The following is a 15748-nucleotide window of genomic DNA, read 5'->3' as shown; positions in this document are numbered from 1 at the left end:
TCACAAGAGGAAGTGCCACTCCATGTTTTGTCTTTGGCAGCGGGCTCACATGAATACTGGGTAACCCCTTTATTGGAGGGCAAACCTATACGCATGGAACTAGACACTGGTGCAGCTGTCTCGCTGGTTCCTGAGACTGTGTATAAGGAAAAGCTACAGCATCTTCCGCTTAAGGCAACAAAAACTGTTCTGAAGACGTATACAGGTGAAGCTGTGCCCATGTTGGGCACTATTGATGTTAAGGTGGAGCTCAATGGATAGGCAGCTAAATTGCCACTGTTTGTGGTGAGAGGTGACTACCCAGCCTTAATGGGTAGGTCTTGGCTTGGGAAGATTCAACTGAACTGGGCAGAAGTGCACAGGATGACTAAAGAAGAAACCAGTCTAACCCCTATTCTAAGGAAACATGCTGCTGTTTTTGGAGATGATTTGGGAAGTATGAAGGGAATCACTGTGACATTGAACATTAAACCTGGCAGTCCACCAAAATATCTGAAAGCCCGAACTGTGCCATATGCCATCAGGCCAAAAGTTGAAGCAGACCTGGAGCGCCTGGTCACTAATGGAGTCCTAATACCAGTTACCCATAGCTCATGGGCCACTCCTATCGTTCCAATCGTGAAGAAAGATGGCTCTCTCCGGATTTGCGGTGATTTTAAAGTCACTGTCAACCCAGTGTTGTGTGCAGAGCAATACCCGCTTCCCCGCATCGATGACCTCTTCGCAGGCCTGGCTGGGGGACAAAAGTTCAGTAAGATTGATCTGAGTCAAGCATATTTACAGATGCATGTCGATGAAAAGTCCCAAGAGCTGTTGACTATTGTGACTCATAAGGGGCTTTATCGATACTGTCGCCTACCCTTCGGAATAACATCTGCTCCCGCCCTGTTCCAGAGGGCTATGGACCAGATCTTGTGTGGCTTGTCAGGAGTTCAGTGCTATCTGGATGATATCCTGGTCACTGGAAGAAATGAAGAGGATCACTTAAAGAATTTAGAGGCTACCCTACAAAGACTGGAAGAGTATGGCCTACGAGTTCGCAAGGACAAGTGTGAATTCTTCAAGCCCTCTGTTGAATATTTGGGACACATCATTGATTCTGCAGGTCTTCATAAGGCCCCTGCAAAAGTTAAAGCTATTGTGGAGGCTCCCCCACCTCGAAATGTAAGCCAGCTGCGCTCGTTTCTAGGACTCCTGAACTATTATGGAAAGTTCATCTCACAGTTAGCCACACTGCTAAAACCACTTCATGAGCTCCTTGGGCAGAACAAGGCCTGGAAGTGGACTGAAGCCTGTGATGTTGCGTTTAACAAAGCTAAGGATGCACTGCTAAATTCTGAAGTTCTAACGCACTTTGATCCATCCTTACCACTGCAATTGGCCTGATGCCTCCCTTATGGAGTGGGAGCAGTCGTGTCACATATTATGCCTTCAGGAGAAGAGAGACCTATTGCTTTGCTTCACGCACTCTAAGCAAAGCAGAAACTAACTACGCCCAAATCGAACGTGAGGCATTAGGAATTGTTTTTGGAATTCGGAAGTTTCATCAGTACCTGTTTGGGTGAAAATTTACTATTCTCACAGACCATCGACCTCTGACATCAATTTTGGACCCTACACAGGCATTCCCCATTAGCTGCTAGTCGTATGCAACGTTGGGCATTGTTACTTTCAGCACACACATATGAAATCAAATATCGAAATCCACTCTGCACGGCAATGCAGATGGCCTCTCAAGGTTGCCTTTGCCGGTCAAACACCGAGATAGTGCCCAAAAGGAAATCTTCTACTTTGAACAGGTAGAGAATACACCCATCACTGCTACTCAGATAAAGAAGCCAACTCGCGTTGACCCAGTATTGTCCCACGTTATGGACCTGGTGATGCATGGAAAATCTCGACAAACCTCTCCGGTCTCATCCAACCTTGTTCCCTACATGTCCAAGCGGACGGAGTTATCGGTCCAATCTGGTTGTTTGTTGTGGGGGAGACGTGTCATTATTCCACCACCACTGAGATCACAGATGTTAGAACAGTTACATTCCGGGCACTGTGGAATAGTGCGCATGAAGGAAATTGCACGAAGCTATTTTTGGTGGCCTGGACTGGACAGCGCTATTGAAGAGAAGGCAAAAGCTTGTATGTCATGTCAGGGTGTGAGGAATGCACCCCAGTGGGCACCCCTACACCCATGGGACTGGCCTGAAAACCCGTGGCAACGTATTCACGTTGACTTTGCTGGCCCCCTTGAAGGAAGCATGTTCTTGGTGGCAATAGATGCCCATTCTAAATGGCCAGAAGTCTCTATAATGCAGTCCACTTTGGCAGAGAGTACTATCCAAAAACTACGAGGACTCTTTAGTCGTTCTGGTCTGCCAGAACAACTTGTGAGCGACAACGGACCGCAGTTCGTTTCTCAGGAGTTTCAAAATTTTATGAAGGCAAATGGGATACACCACATCACGTCAGCACCATATCATCCGTCCACCAACGGATTAGCTGAAAGATTTGTGCAGACAATGAAAAACGCTTTGAAATTAGCAAGGGGACAACACTCCATTCAAAAGCGTCTGGATACCTTTTTACTTTCCTACAGAAACACACCTCATGCTACGACCCACGCATCTCCGTCCTTTCTAATGATGGGACGACAGCTGCGCACTTGCTTTGATCTGCTGAAACCTTCTGAACCCCGACAAATTGTGCAACATCAGCAGCAATATCAAGTCATCAGACGGGCACCCAGAGCAAAAGACCGAACCTTTAGCCCGGGACAGCCAGTTTTGGCTCGGAATTATACTTCCAGAGCTAAATGGGTTCCGGCCACAGTCATCACTCAAACAGGACCTGTTTCCTACACAGTCCGGACTGCAGAGAATCTTACCTGGCGGCGACATGTAGATCAGCTGTTGCCAGGTCATGCCAGTCCTCAGGACCCATCTGCAGGTGAGGGTCTGACTTCACCTCTTCTGGTGAGGACCGAATCATGAGTCACCTGTTTCTGACTGTTCTCCTCCATTACTGCCGGCAGCTGAGATACCCCTTTGCCCAGCACGAGCTGATACCACCTCCTCACCTGTTCGTGCTGCGGACCCTGAGCCCCTAGTGCTTTCGGGTGCAATAACACCAGAAGTTCGCCGTAATCCACCTAGAGACAGAAGGCCTCCTCATCGGCTGGATCTTTAGCTAGGGTGAACCCACGGTTATGGGGCAAAATAATCCCCAGGGTTTAGCCGGGAATGGAGGCAGTCTACCCTCCTTCTCTAGTCTAGTGTGTGTTTTATTTAGGGGATGTTCTTATTAGGGGGGGAGGAATATGTTGTGTATTTGGTTGTCATGGTTTTTGTTGCTATGGCAACTGAGTTAGATTATTATGGGTTAGCTCAACCGGTTTCGACCGGCTGAGTGAGCTCTCTGTGTCTGTAAATAAAATGGAGGTTTTGGTTAGCTGCCTGCTCTCTGGCTTCAAGTGATTGCTTCCTACACCGGCTGCCCCAAGGATTTAACAGCACCGTGCTCTGGGGAGATGGGGCTGGTTAGAGCCAGGAGTTCAGTGACTGGGTCAGCGAACGGGAGCAAGTGGCTATTGTCCGGAATTAGCCACTCCAGCTGGGAAGGGAAACGCAACCCTGCCGGGACACGCGCCTGCTGCTTGCTAAAGCTCCCAAGCGGATCTGGCGATGTCCAGTGCCGCAATATCAGTGCAGATGGCAATGCCTGAATGAGGCGTCCGCCCCTGGAGGGGACAAATGGGGAGCTGCTTTGGAGGAAGGGGATAGAGACTAACATGAGGGCTGGTCTAATGCCTGGATATCAGTCAATGGGGAGACCTCCTCTGCAACCCACGAGCTGCCCTGGGCACCCCCTTGCACACAGGACAGTGCAGAACCAGAGGGGTTCAGAGACAGGCAATGAGAATGGTCAGGGGCCTGGAAAACCCTCTACAGAGCGAGATTGAAAAGACTGGGACTGTCACCTCAGAGTGAACATAAGAGGGGACGTGTTAAGGGTCTATAAATGACTGATGGGGATAGAGAAGGGAGATGGGGAGCTTCTGTTCTCCCCAAGTCATAACACGAGAGCCAGGGCCAGTCAGGGAAGTGAGAAGAGGGGAAATTCGGAACGGAGTCAAGGAAAGGCTGTTTCACGCAATGTGTGATTAGCCGGTGGAACTCCCCACCACAGGAGTCCCTGAGGCCAAGAATTTAGCAAGATTCCAGGAGCGACTGGACATTCCTACGGATGATGAGAACAGCCACAGGGATCATAGTTAACGGGCACAAACTCTTGGGAAGAGAGAGAAAACCTCCTGCTGTGGGGCTTCAGCCCATCTGAGTATTAGAGACCAGAACGTGAGGGCAGATTATCCCCCAGCTGCCACCGCAGGGCTCTTCCACCGTCCTCTGCAGCATCTGGCTCTGGCCCATTGGAGCCGGGATACCAGGCTAGATGGCCCTCAGCTCTGATCCCGTCTGTGCTGTGCAAGTGCCACATTACTTGTGTCTCAGCCTGGCCGGCGCCCGGTTTTGTCTCTTCAGAGGCTGAGCTGCTCCCGGGGCAGACTGAACCTGTCAGAACCTACCAGCTGCATCCTGCCAAGTGCTGCCTCCTCCACCACTCGACCCTGCGACACTTGCGGGTTCTCCTGACAACACCGAGGCGGCTCTGCGTTTCCAGAACCTGCTTTATTCCGGAAACGACTTACGATCGGGTTCCGCCCCCGAAGGCTTCCAAGAGTCCATGCGGGATGGGAACGGAGCTCCCAGCGTCCTTATCCATCCCGTCCTGGTGCCACTGGGATGTTTATAGCAGGTAGTGCTGCAGCCGGGACCCCGTGGTGCCAGGCGCTGTACACACATCCAGCTGCAGCACAGCCGCTGCTCCAAAGCGCTTTCCCCAGCTCCGACGCTCTGTCTGCTGGAGAAGGGGGGCCATGCGCTGGGTTCTCGGTGGTGCAGCCAGAGCTCTCCCCTCCCTCGTGCACATGGGTGTCCCGCGGCTTCCAAACTCGCTCCGAGTTGCAGGGAGCTCTGAGATTGGGTGTCTCTAGGGGCTTAAGTCCATGGGGAAATTGAGGGTAACAGCTCCTGTGGAATCGCTCCCCGTCTGGACACTCTGGTCTGGAATAATCAGTGCGCTTCCAAAGAGAACAGCGATCGCCATCAATCCCCCCGGGGCCAAGCCCTAGGGATTCTCCACACGGCTCCCGATACCAGCTATCCCCGCACAATCCCCGAGATGCTGGCTGAGATCCCTGCGGCGCTGATTTCTTCTTGTGCCTAGACCCGCCCCAGGGCACTGGCTGGGGTTATCCCACGCGGCCTGGGGCTGGCGCAGGAACGGCTGGGCGAGGTCTCTGCCAGGGGAAGCGTTTGAACCAACGGGCTCCTGAGTTCTCCCAGTGCTACGGGCCCCAGGGGCGGCTCTAGAAAGTAGGCTGCCCCAAGCAGCGTGGAACGCTGCGCCGCCCTTCCCCGGTCCCGCGGCGGGTCCCCTCTTCCCGCGGCTCCGGTGGAGCCCCTGCCGGCAGGCGTGCGGTAGGTCCAGCGGAGCCCAGGACGAGCGGACCAGCCGCAGTCATGCCTGCGGGCGCTCAACCGGAGCGGCGGGAAGAGGGGACCCGCCGCAGTCATGCCTGCGGCAGGTCCGCTCGTCCCGGGCTCCGGTGGACCTGCCGCAGGCATGCCGGCGGGAGCTCCACCGGAGCCAAATGCCGCCCCCCCGGGAAACGGCCGCCCCAGGCGCCTGCTTGGCGCGCTGGGGTCTAGAGCCGCCCCTGACGGGCCCGGTGCTCTGCGCCCCCCCAAACGGAGGTGTAACGGGCGGTTTCCATGGGAACGGCCGGCTGGGACTTGACACAAGCTCTAACTACCAGCTGAATGTCGCGAACAAGGGCCTGGAACGCCCCAGCCCCTTCTCCGGTCAGGCCGCCCTGGCTGCCTAAGGGGGCATAATGGCCCCCCTAGGAAACACCCTCCCATCCAGGGGGCTCCCTGCCAGTGTGGGGCTGGAAAAGGCTCTGCTCCCAGCCCTGAGGGTGGGGGCAGATTGGGGGCGTGGCCGGGGTGCCCTACGCTGGGGCTATTCCCTGCTCCCCAGGCCCATGGGGGCAGAGCGCACTGTGCTGTACGTGGACTATCCACGAGGCCCCTTCCCAGGCTGAGGGGCACTAGCAGCCTGGATTCTGTGTGCTGGGGACAGCGAGGGCCCCACCCGTCTCCCCGTCGCCTCCCTGCAAACCTAGGAGTTTAGTCCCAATCCAAACACCGAGGCAGGGGAGATCCTGGCCCCCAAGTGCTGGGGCAGCAGTTGAGGGTCACGGCTGATCACAGCCCTGGTGAGCGAATCCGGTGCCTTTGCTGCAGCTGGCAGCAGCCTCTGGTGCAGCACCAGGCCTGGAATGAGCCCAGGGGTGTGTTGGAAGTGGGGGGCAACTGAGCAGGGTGAAGTGGGGGCAGGGGAGAGCTCACCCTGGCAGGTGTCCCCACTCGCGTACGTGAACTTGGCTTTCCCAGAGCTGGGCTCGTAGCCATCGCTGCAGGTGCAGTAGTAACTCCCGGGCACGTTGGTGCAGTTTGCGTGGGGTCCGCAGTCTGCCGGGCTCGGGCCCTGACACTCATCAATATCTGCAACACAAGAGGGGATGCTCTGTACAGTCCTGCCAGGGGACGTTCCTGTATCACCCACCTGTACTGAGCTGGGTGATGGGACCCAAGCGACCGGGCCCCTGGGAGCTTAACAATCACAGGCCTGATTCTCAGCTACGCTCAGGCCACACTAGGCTGCTCTGGCAGCAGAACGGCCACTGGAGAATATGGTGTATTGAAAACTGCATTAGCATCACAAGTTCTCACTTTACATCTGCAAGGGGCTTCCTGACCTTCTTGCAGGCTAGGGGGGTTCAGGTGACAAACATTGGATCTGGAGTTTTCAGCAGTGTGTCTGCCAAAGGGCCAGCCTAGAGCAAACTGGGGTTAGTTGTGCCCGTCTGCCTTCAGGAGCAGCCTGCTTTGTCTCTCTCTGTTTGGAGTTCTCGTGTGCTAGGGTTCTGGATTCTGAGAATAACCCTGTGTTGATCTACAGCCTGCCAGCGAGAGGATGTGACGCTTTGTTTCTAACTGTGTGCGTGTGCTGTGACCGTAACAGAGGGAAGGGGACCTTCAGACCCCAGAACAGCCACTGTGGACTCTATGGGCCAAGCACCCAGGGGGAGGATCGGGGGTGGGGCTGGGGCACACTGTGCTGTGGCTATTCCCTCCTCCCCAGGGCCCGTAGGGGGCAGAGCGCACGGTGCTATTTCCATGGCCCAGACACGAGGCCCCTTCCCAGCTCAGGGGGACACGAGCAGCCCAGATGCTGCGTGCTGGGGCCAGTGAGGGTCCCCTCCCCTCTCCCCAGCGCATCTCTGCAGCACAAGGCGTTTGCTCCGTGGGTCTGTTTATCCCCCATGCAAGCGCCAGGCTCAGGGGTGAGCCCGGCCCCATGTGCTGTAGGAGCAGACAAGGCCACGGCCAATCAGAGAGGGGCCAGGAGGCCATTTGGCCTGGGCCGCAAGTTCAAAGGGGACTCAAATTTAGACACTTAATTTTGTGGCATTTGATAAGTTTTGCAACTTGTTTTTATGCGCGTCCCTATCGGACCAAAATCAATGTGACCCACCTTCCCTCAGCTTAGAGGTGCAAATTCAAGCAAATAAGAGATGTGGTTTGGTGAGACATAATTTTTTTGTTAACTGATACAGATTTTATCATATTAAAGAGTTAAAAATGCTCATAGATATTGTGTGTTTTTGTCAGTTTGCCTGCGTCAGTGGCTTCAGGAGAAGGCACCTTCAAGGTGTTGAAGCAGGGAAAGAACTATCCCCGTTCAGCTATGGGACAGGATCGTGTGAATGGGCTCCCCATGCTTAACATCAGCTGTGACACTGAATGACAGCGAGATTTTTCCTCAGTAATTAGTGCATTTGCACAGAAAACAGCTACAAAAGCATTTGATAAATAAACAATATTTAAATTACGTCTCACTCTTTTTTTGGTGCCTTATTTTGTTTTCATGTGTCGTCATTTTTTATGTTTATTATGGCTGGAGGCCTCAACAGCTGGAAGGGGCCTACGCCTCTCTGGACCTCTGAGAGAGCCTGGGTGAGGGTCATGTCTCATCACAGCCTCTCTGAGGCCTCGGGCCACAGCCAAAGCCGGCAGCAGCCCCAGTGCAGCGCCAGGCCTGGAAGGAGCATTTGTGTGTGCGAGGGGGGGTCTCAGCAGGTGGGGCCAGGGGAGAGCTCACCCTGGCAGCTGTTCTCACTCGCGTGTGTGAAGTTGGCTTTCCCAGAGCTGAGCTCGTAGCCATCGATGCAGGTGCAGGAGTAATTCCCAAGCACGTTGGTGCAGTTTGCGTGGGGTCCGCAGTCTGCCGGGCTCGGGCCCAGACACTCGTCAATATCTGCAACACAAGAGGGGATGCTTTGTACAATCCTGGCAAGGAGACATTTCTGTATCACCCACCTGTGCTGAGCTGGGTGGTGGGACCCAGGCGACCTGGCCACTAGCACCTTAACAATCACAGGCCTGATTCTCAGCGACACTCAGGCCACTCAGAGCTTGGCTGCTCTGGCAGGGGAACGGCCACTCGAGAATATGGTGTATTGAAAACTGTGCTAACATCACAAGCTCTCACTTAACATCTGCAAGGGGCTTTCCTGGTCCTGCTTGCGGGCTAGGGGGCTCAGATGAGAAGCATGTGATCTGGGGTTTTCAGCAGTGTGTCTGCCAAAGGGCCAGCCTAGAGCAAAGTGGGATGGTTGTACCCGTCTGCCTTCAGGAGCAGCCTGCTTTGTCTCTCTCTGTTTGGGGTCCTCGTGTCCTAGGGTTCTGGATTCTAAGAATAACCCTGTGTTGATCTACAGCCTGCCAGCGAGAGGATGTGACGCTTTGTTTCTAACTGTGTGCGTGTGCCGTGACCGTAACAGAGGGAAGGGGACCTTCAGACCCCAGAACAGCCACTGTGGACTCTATGGGCCAAGCCCCAGTGGGGCCAAGATTTGGGGAGATTTAGGAGTCCACGTTTGAAGCTGAGTTGCCCAAGGGGTGAGAACACTGGGACTTGGCAGAAATCCTCCTCAGGTTCCAATCACAGAGGAACCCACAGGCATTGCCAGCCCGGGTCAGCCCCGAGGCCCATCTACCCCGGTATCCCGTCTGCGACGGGTGCTACAGAGGAAGGCAGCAGCAGCCGGGGGGATAATCTGCCCCCATGCAGGGCTCCTCCTGGTCTCTAATAGTCAGAGGTTGACTTAAGCCCTGAAGTGGGAGCTTCTCCCTCCCTCCCAGAATTATTGCCCATTAACTAGCACAGCTCCAGGCATTGTCGTTCCCCATAGAACCAGCCGGTCCCTCTTTAAAACTCGACACGTTCACAGCCCCCTGGCCGCGGTAGCAGTGAGTTCCAGAGGCTAATGCTGCCCCGGGTGGAGGAGTATTTCCTTGTATCTGCTTTGAATTTGCCCCTTTTCAATTCAATTCTCTCCACACACTGCCCCTTCCTCACTGGTCTTTCTAAAGCTCATGATTGTCTAAGCGAATCTGATCTTTTTTTAATGCCTGGGATTGTCGTCACGAGCTCAGCCATGCACTTAAGACCCACCGGAGCTGAGTTAAGTGCGTAGCTGTGCAGGGCTGGAGCTAAGCATGTGCTTTGCTGACTCGGGGGGCTCAGGGAGCACAGAGAGGGACCAGCACAAAGCGATTTATCAGCTGGCAGCTTCCAGCGCCCCCCGGTGGAGACACCAGCATGTGGGTATCCCCTGCCAGGGGACTGGCATTGGTGCATGCGCCAGCTTCACCAGCGCACAGGGGTCTCCAAATCCACTGCACTGCGAGCCCAGAGAGACCTCTCGGTCTGTGCCCTGGGCAAACTCCCTGCCCTGGGGGAGCGACGTGGAGCTGCCCAGCCCGTGTGTCCCTGTGCCATGCCGCTGGGAGCCAGGGTGTCTGAGGGAAGCCTGGGGCTGGGCTGGCAATGCCAGTCCCAGCACATCCCCCTCACAGCGCAGCCCTGGGGGAGCGACATGGAGCTGGAGCAGAGAGAGCCTGGAGCAGGGGCCTGGCACAAGGCCAGAAGCAAAGTCAGCAGAAGTGATGCTCTGAGCAAAGTCCAGCCCTGTGGGACACTGAGCCAGAAAGGGTTAAGCACCTTGCAGGCTAAATGACCCAAATTCTGCCTTTGAAGCAACACTAGAAAAGGAGCCGGGAGCTGTTTCTGGCTCTGGGGAAGCAGCCGGTATCGGAGCCGTTGGTTTGTTGCTGGCTCGGTGAATCTAAGTATCAGAAATAACCAGCAGTTTGGGGGATTGTCGGCCCCACTCTGCAGTTTGCCCCCCGGCACCAGTCACACCCTGTCACAAAGCAGAGGGTTGCCGGCAAGTTCACCCTCTGGTGCACGAACCCCTCACCGGTATTGCCGGCATTGCTACAACACAGTGACTGTGTAACCACATCCCAGCACCAGATTCCCCTGCCTGGCGCACGATCAGATGGTTTGACAGATGGGGAATGTTTTGTCTGAAGCAGCAGGAGAAAGGCGCAAGGGGGGTAACAAGCATGTTGTGAAACACACAAGCTGGGACGTCAGTTGTTTATCCCGGATGGTTTGTCTCAGTCTGTAACGGTCGGGGTCCATTGGCAGAGGCAGACGTGTGGCCGTGTCCCTGTGGCATCTCTGGGTGCTGGCACCGGGCTGCATTGGCGATAAACCTGGCCGAGCGCCTTGGCCACTGCCCCGAGTCTGGGCTGTCTGGGCACTTCGCTGGAGGTCTGCCGGGCCGGCGACTCGCCCAGAGCCGGGACAGCACACGGAGCCGACGAACGCCAACCCCACGTCCCCGCCCCAGACTGCTGGAACTCGGGGGCCTCAGGGCAGCCTGGGGCTGGGCTGGCAATGCCAGTCACAGCACATGCCCCTCCCAGCGCTGCCCACGCAGGGAGCTTGGGGCAGTGGGAGGGTGTGACATTATTGATATAAATTGGGACCATATATAACATGGGTTGCAACCAAGGTCCTGTAGTGGCATCAAATCTTAGGTAAAGGGGTCATATAAGGTGTCTAAGACCAGGTTATGGGTTGCTGGTTATGATTATGCTGTCTGTGTGCATGTATCATTTTTAGTTGAAGTTATGTATATTGGCTCTATACTGTCTGTATTTCAAGTTTGTAATGTGCTTCTGGGTGATATCCCAGACAAGCTGGTGTCAGCTCTGCCTAGCCTGCTTGATGGCCCATTAAGGATCATCAGCTACACAATTGACCCGGGGGAGAAGGCAGACACGCCTTGTGACTCAGCAAGGTATGCAGAGACTTGTCCATGTGACTGCAGACTCCATTTTGCGGTGATTTTCCACAGTAAGAACAAAGAGGTTCTTACACCTGGAAAAGCCTATATAAGGCTGATGCCTCATCTCCGTCTTGTCTTCAAACCTGCTTCTGACCTCTGGAGGGACTTTGCTACAAACTGAAGCTCTGCACAAAGGACTGAATGACCCATCCCAGCGGGGGATGTTCCAGCGACTTGATTTGAACCTGCAGTTTATGCCATCACTGCTGCAAGCCTGAACTAAGAACTTTGCCATTACTGTATGTAATTGATTCCATTTAACCAATTCTAGCTCTCATCTCTACCTTTTTCCCTTTGTAAATAAACCTTTAGATTTTAGATTCTAAAGGATTGGCAACAGCGTGATTTGTGGGTAAGATCTGATGTGTATATTGACCTGGGTCTGGGGCTTGGTCCTTTGGGATCGAGAGAACCTTTTTCTTTTATTGGGGTGTTGGTTTTCATAACCATTCATCCCCAGGACGAGTGGCACTGGTGGTTATACTGGGAGACTGGAGTGTCTAAGGGAATTGCTTGTGTGACTTGTGGTTAGCCAGTGGGGTGAGACCAGAGTCCTCTTTGTCTGGCTGGTTTGGTTTGCCTTAGGGGTGGAAAAACCCCAGCCTAGGGCTGTGACTGCCCTGTTTGAGCAATTGGTCCTGATTTGGCACTCTCGGTTGGGTCCCGCCAGAACCACATCATCACAGAGGGTCCCGCGAACTAGCAGCTGCGTCCCCTAGAGGCCAGAGCAGAGCATGGCTGCCTGCCCCCACCGGAAGCTCAAGCAATAGGGGACCAGGGGCGAAGTCAAAAACGCTTTAGCCCAATTCCCAGAACCGTTCCCGGGGCCCCTTCCCAGGCTCAGGGGGACACGAGCAGCCCAGATGCTGCGTGCTGGGGCCAGCGAGGGTCCCCTCCCCTCCCCCCAGCGCATCTCTGCAGCACAAGGAGTTTGCTCCGTGGGTCTGTTTCTAACCCCAAGGGTTTATTCCCTGTCCAACCGTCAGGCACAGGGGGGAGCCCGGCCCCATGGTCTGGGGGAGCAGGTGAGGGTCACGTCTCATCACAGCCTCGCTGAGGCCTCGGGCCACTGCCAAAGCCGGCAGCAGCCCCGGTGCAGCATCAGGCCTGGAACGAGCATTTGTGTGTGCGAGGGGGGATCTCAGCAGGTGGGGGCAGGGGAGAGCTCACCCTGGCAGCTGTTCTCACTCGGGTTCATGAAGTTGGTTTTCCAAGAGCTGGGCTCGTAGCCATCGATGCAGGTGCAGTTGTAACTCCCAGGCACGTTGGTGCAGTGAGTGTTGTGTCCGCAGTCTAGCTGGCTTGATCCCAGACACTCGTTAATATCTGTAATGCAAGAGGGGACGCTCTGTACAGTCCTGGCAGGGAGACGTTCCCCATATCACTCCCCAGCCCCCGCACTGATCTGGGTGATGGGACCCAGGTGACCGGGCCCCTGAGCGGTTAGTGATTAAGGGCCTGATTCTCAGTTACCCATTTCTGCTGCTGGAATGTCAGAAACAGCCCCCCCCCCCGAGCCTCCTGTCCCAGGTACGGGGGGTTCAGCCCCACAAACACCCAGATCCTCTATGTGAAGGGAGGGTGGGGAGATGTCCCCCTTGGGGTTCAGGTTCCCTGTGTGTTGGGGGGGGGTGACAAGTTGCCTCTCCTCTGCCCCCCTCCCTCCTTGGATCCCTGCAGGCTGGGGAGGGGGGAGAACAGCCAGACAGGGGCGGCTCCAGGCACCAGCACGACAAGCGCGTGTCTGGGGCCGCAAGCCGCAGGGGGCCCTCTGCCAGTCGCCGGAAGGGTGGCAGGCACTTGCCTGCGGAGGGTGCGCTGGTCCCGCAGCTTCGGTGGACCTCCCGCAGGCCGGCCGCCGAATCCACGGGACTGGGGACCTCCCGCATGCAAGCCGCCAAAGACAGCCTAGAGCCGCCCCTGCAGGCAGGGCTGCCCCATTCTGCTCCCATGGGGCCCCTCTGCCCCTGCACACCCAGGGGCTGATTAGGGCCCAGGCTGGGATTCAGACGAGTCAGTGTGATGGGCCCCACCCCCACCCTGTGCCCCATTCCCAGAGCCCAACACTCCTGGCTCCTGCTGCTCACTCTGGAGGCCCCGGTTCGATCCCCAGGAGGGCGGCCCTCACCCGAGCTGCTGCCCCCCTCATTCCCCAGCCGGGCTGAGCACCCCCAGCAGGCCCTGCAGTCAGTGGAGTTGGCTGCTCCGGCCCTTAATGCCCTGCTCTGTCCCAGCCCCCCCAGGACAACGTGGGAGCCCCGTTACCATCACAGGTCTCCGTTGGGTCGGTGAAGAAGCGATTCCCATGTGGCTGGTATCCATCCAGGCAGGTGCAGTGGGTGCTGTTCACACACTTGGCGTTTGCTGGGCACAGCATATGGCTGTTGCAGTCCCCAGTGGTACCTGCAGGGGCGGGAACAGCTGGGCAGGGTCAGTCAGTGCAGAGCGGCTCCCCCCCACACACACACAGGGGGATCGACTCCTTTCACACGCCCCATTCACTGATTTTCATCCCTGGGCGCCTGGCAAACAGCTCTGACGCCATCCACCGCCTGGCCACATGCTGCCCTCGGCTGCACAGGAGCCCTTAGCTCCCCGGGGTGTCGGAGCTGGGCATCACTTCAAGTGGAACGTTTTTGATCTCACCCAATTTATCTCCTTTTTCTTGCTCTCGTCATTACTCTCATTAGCGTCGGTTTCAAACCCAAACCTCGTTTCAAACTAGAACAGGGGAATTGTTCATTTTGAAAATTATTTCATCTCCCCCCTCCTCTGTGCAATTTTTCCAGTAAAACCAAACACTCCTCTGAACAGAATCGGCATTTTCTGGCAAAAAATGGTTCCCTGGGAAATCCCTGCCCGGCTCTGCTCTGGATTGACTGAGAGCGGAATCGGGCACGAGGCTAGTTTGGATCCTGAGCTGCCTCCCATGACTCAGATTGTGACCTGCCTACGGGGGCTACTGGATCATTTAGCTGCCCGGTGTTTGGGGCTCTGCTGGGATCCGTCCGTCTGACCAGCGTGAGGGGAAGGATCCCAGCACAGCTTAGCTGGGTGCAGGGCTTGGGATGGGAGCAGACGGAGCAGGGTGGGAGCAGCACTGGGGGACCCCAGTGGGTCAATGGGAATTTGCCTGAATCCCATCTTGGGATTCGCAGCAGAGCTGGGCTTGGGGCGCAGAGTCCGGATCCCAAACACCCCCCAGCTGGGCACGTGGGTCCCAGCTTTCAGTTCAGCCCAATTTTAGAGGGGAGAGGGACACATGCAAATGCCACTTCTAACGTCTGAGCCATCAGGGGGTTGATTCGGGCTGGTCGATAACCCGGCCCTTGGCTACAAAGGGGACCTGCCCCTCACTCCAGCCCCCAGTGTAGAGCCCTGGGCCCCAGGGTCTATTCTCTGCTGGCCACGGGGCTGGGAAGGGAAGGGGAGGGTTACACAGGGGCCTTCTCCTCTCCCCTGCACGCACCCATCCTGCTCTATAAACCCACCCCAAGACGCCCACGCCGAGGGGCTGCTCCCGGCTCCCCAGACCCCTGACTCTGCTCTCCTCCCACAAGGGAAAGGGGCCGGAGGGGGCGGAGGCCGGAGACCCCGGGCAGCCGGGAGCGCTGGGGAAGGTTAGCCAGGAGGAGTCGGCCTTACCTTGTACGCCATGATTCTGGGCCACGGTGCCCCACAGGCACAGGGCGATGCAGAGCCCTGGAAGGCAGAGACAGGGTGAGGCCCCTGGGCAGATGGTAACCGCCACTCAGCTGCACACACCCCCAGCCGCCCCAGTCCTGCCAATCCCGGGCCAATGGCCAGTCAGGGCCCTGCCGATGGTGGAATTAAAAATGCAGAAACCTGGTGCGCTGGGAAATCAGCCCCAGCTGGGATCCCTGGTCATATTTTTAACTGGTTCCAGTTGGGAACTGGACTTTTGGCCAGGGCAGCTGGGTCTTTTATTGTGTGTATGAGCAACAAAGACCAGGAGCCCCCATTGTCAGGGAGGATGGGGAAACTGAGGCACAGTGAGGGGTAACAACTTACCCAAGGTTACCCAGTGCGTCCATTCAATGGACAAACCCACTCGGAAAGGGGAAGCACCAAAGGGGGAATGGGGCACAACACAGGCTGCTGTTCATCTGCTTTTCACTCAGGTGTTGCCCCAGATCCGCCCCCTCCTGCTGGTGTTTATTCATAGCCTGTTGCTCTGAGTCATTAACCACACGCGGGTGCTAAGAACCAGCTGATAAAGGACCCGGGGCCGAGTGCCCGAGGTGCTGTGCAAAGGGGAAGCACAGCGGGCTGGGGAACCCCATTGTGCTTTCCTAGGACAGGAGCTAGAAAGCGGGCACGGCTTTGAAATTCAGCTCC

General features: G+C 56.1%; 2 protein-coding genes across 3 annotated transcripts in view; one reads left to right on the top strand and one right to left on the bottom strand.

Moving 5' to 3' along the window:
• Nucleotides 1–15748, top strand: part of LOC120391382 (adhesion G protein-coupled receptor E5-like) — a 1047477-nt gene that overhangs the window by 909051 nt on the left and 122678 nt on the right. The gene's annotated exons all lie outside the window — the stretch shown is intronic.
• Nucleotides 1–15748, bottom strand: part of LOC120390991 (adhesion G protein-coupled receptor E3-like) — a 50091-nt gene that overhangs the window by 19959 nt on the left and 14384 nt on the right. The window contains exons 2-6 of the mRNA XM_039514136.1: nucleotides 15035–15091; nucleotides 13655–13792; nucleotides 12560–12715; nucleotides 8287–8442; nucleotides 6471–6626 (exon numbers count right to left, since the gene is read on the bottom strand). Coding sequence (XP_039370070.1) covers nucleotides 6471–6626; nucleotides 8287–8442; nucleotides 12560–12715; nucleotides 13655–13792; nucleotides 15035–15091 — 663 coding nt within the window. The remainder of the gene's footprint in view (nucleotides 1–6470; nucleotides 6627–8286; nucleotides 8443–12559; nucleotides 12716–13654; nucleotides 13793–15034; nucleotides 15092–15748) is intronic.

The sequence above is a fragment of the Mauremys reevesii genome, linkage group 25, assembly GCF_016161935.1.
Source record: "Mauremys reevesii isolate NIE-2019 linkage group 25, ASM1616193v1, whole genome shotgun sequence".
Taxonomy (NCBI): Eukaryota; Metazoa; Chordata; order Testudines; family Geoemydidae; genus Mauremys; species Mauremys reevesii.
The sequence above is the reverse complement of the archived record's forward strand: the minus strand, read 5'-3'. Positions and strand labels throughout refer to the sequence as shown.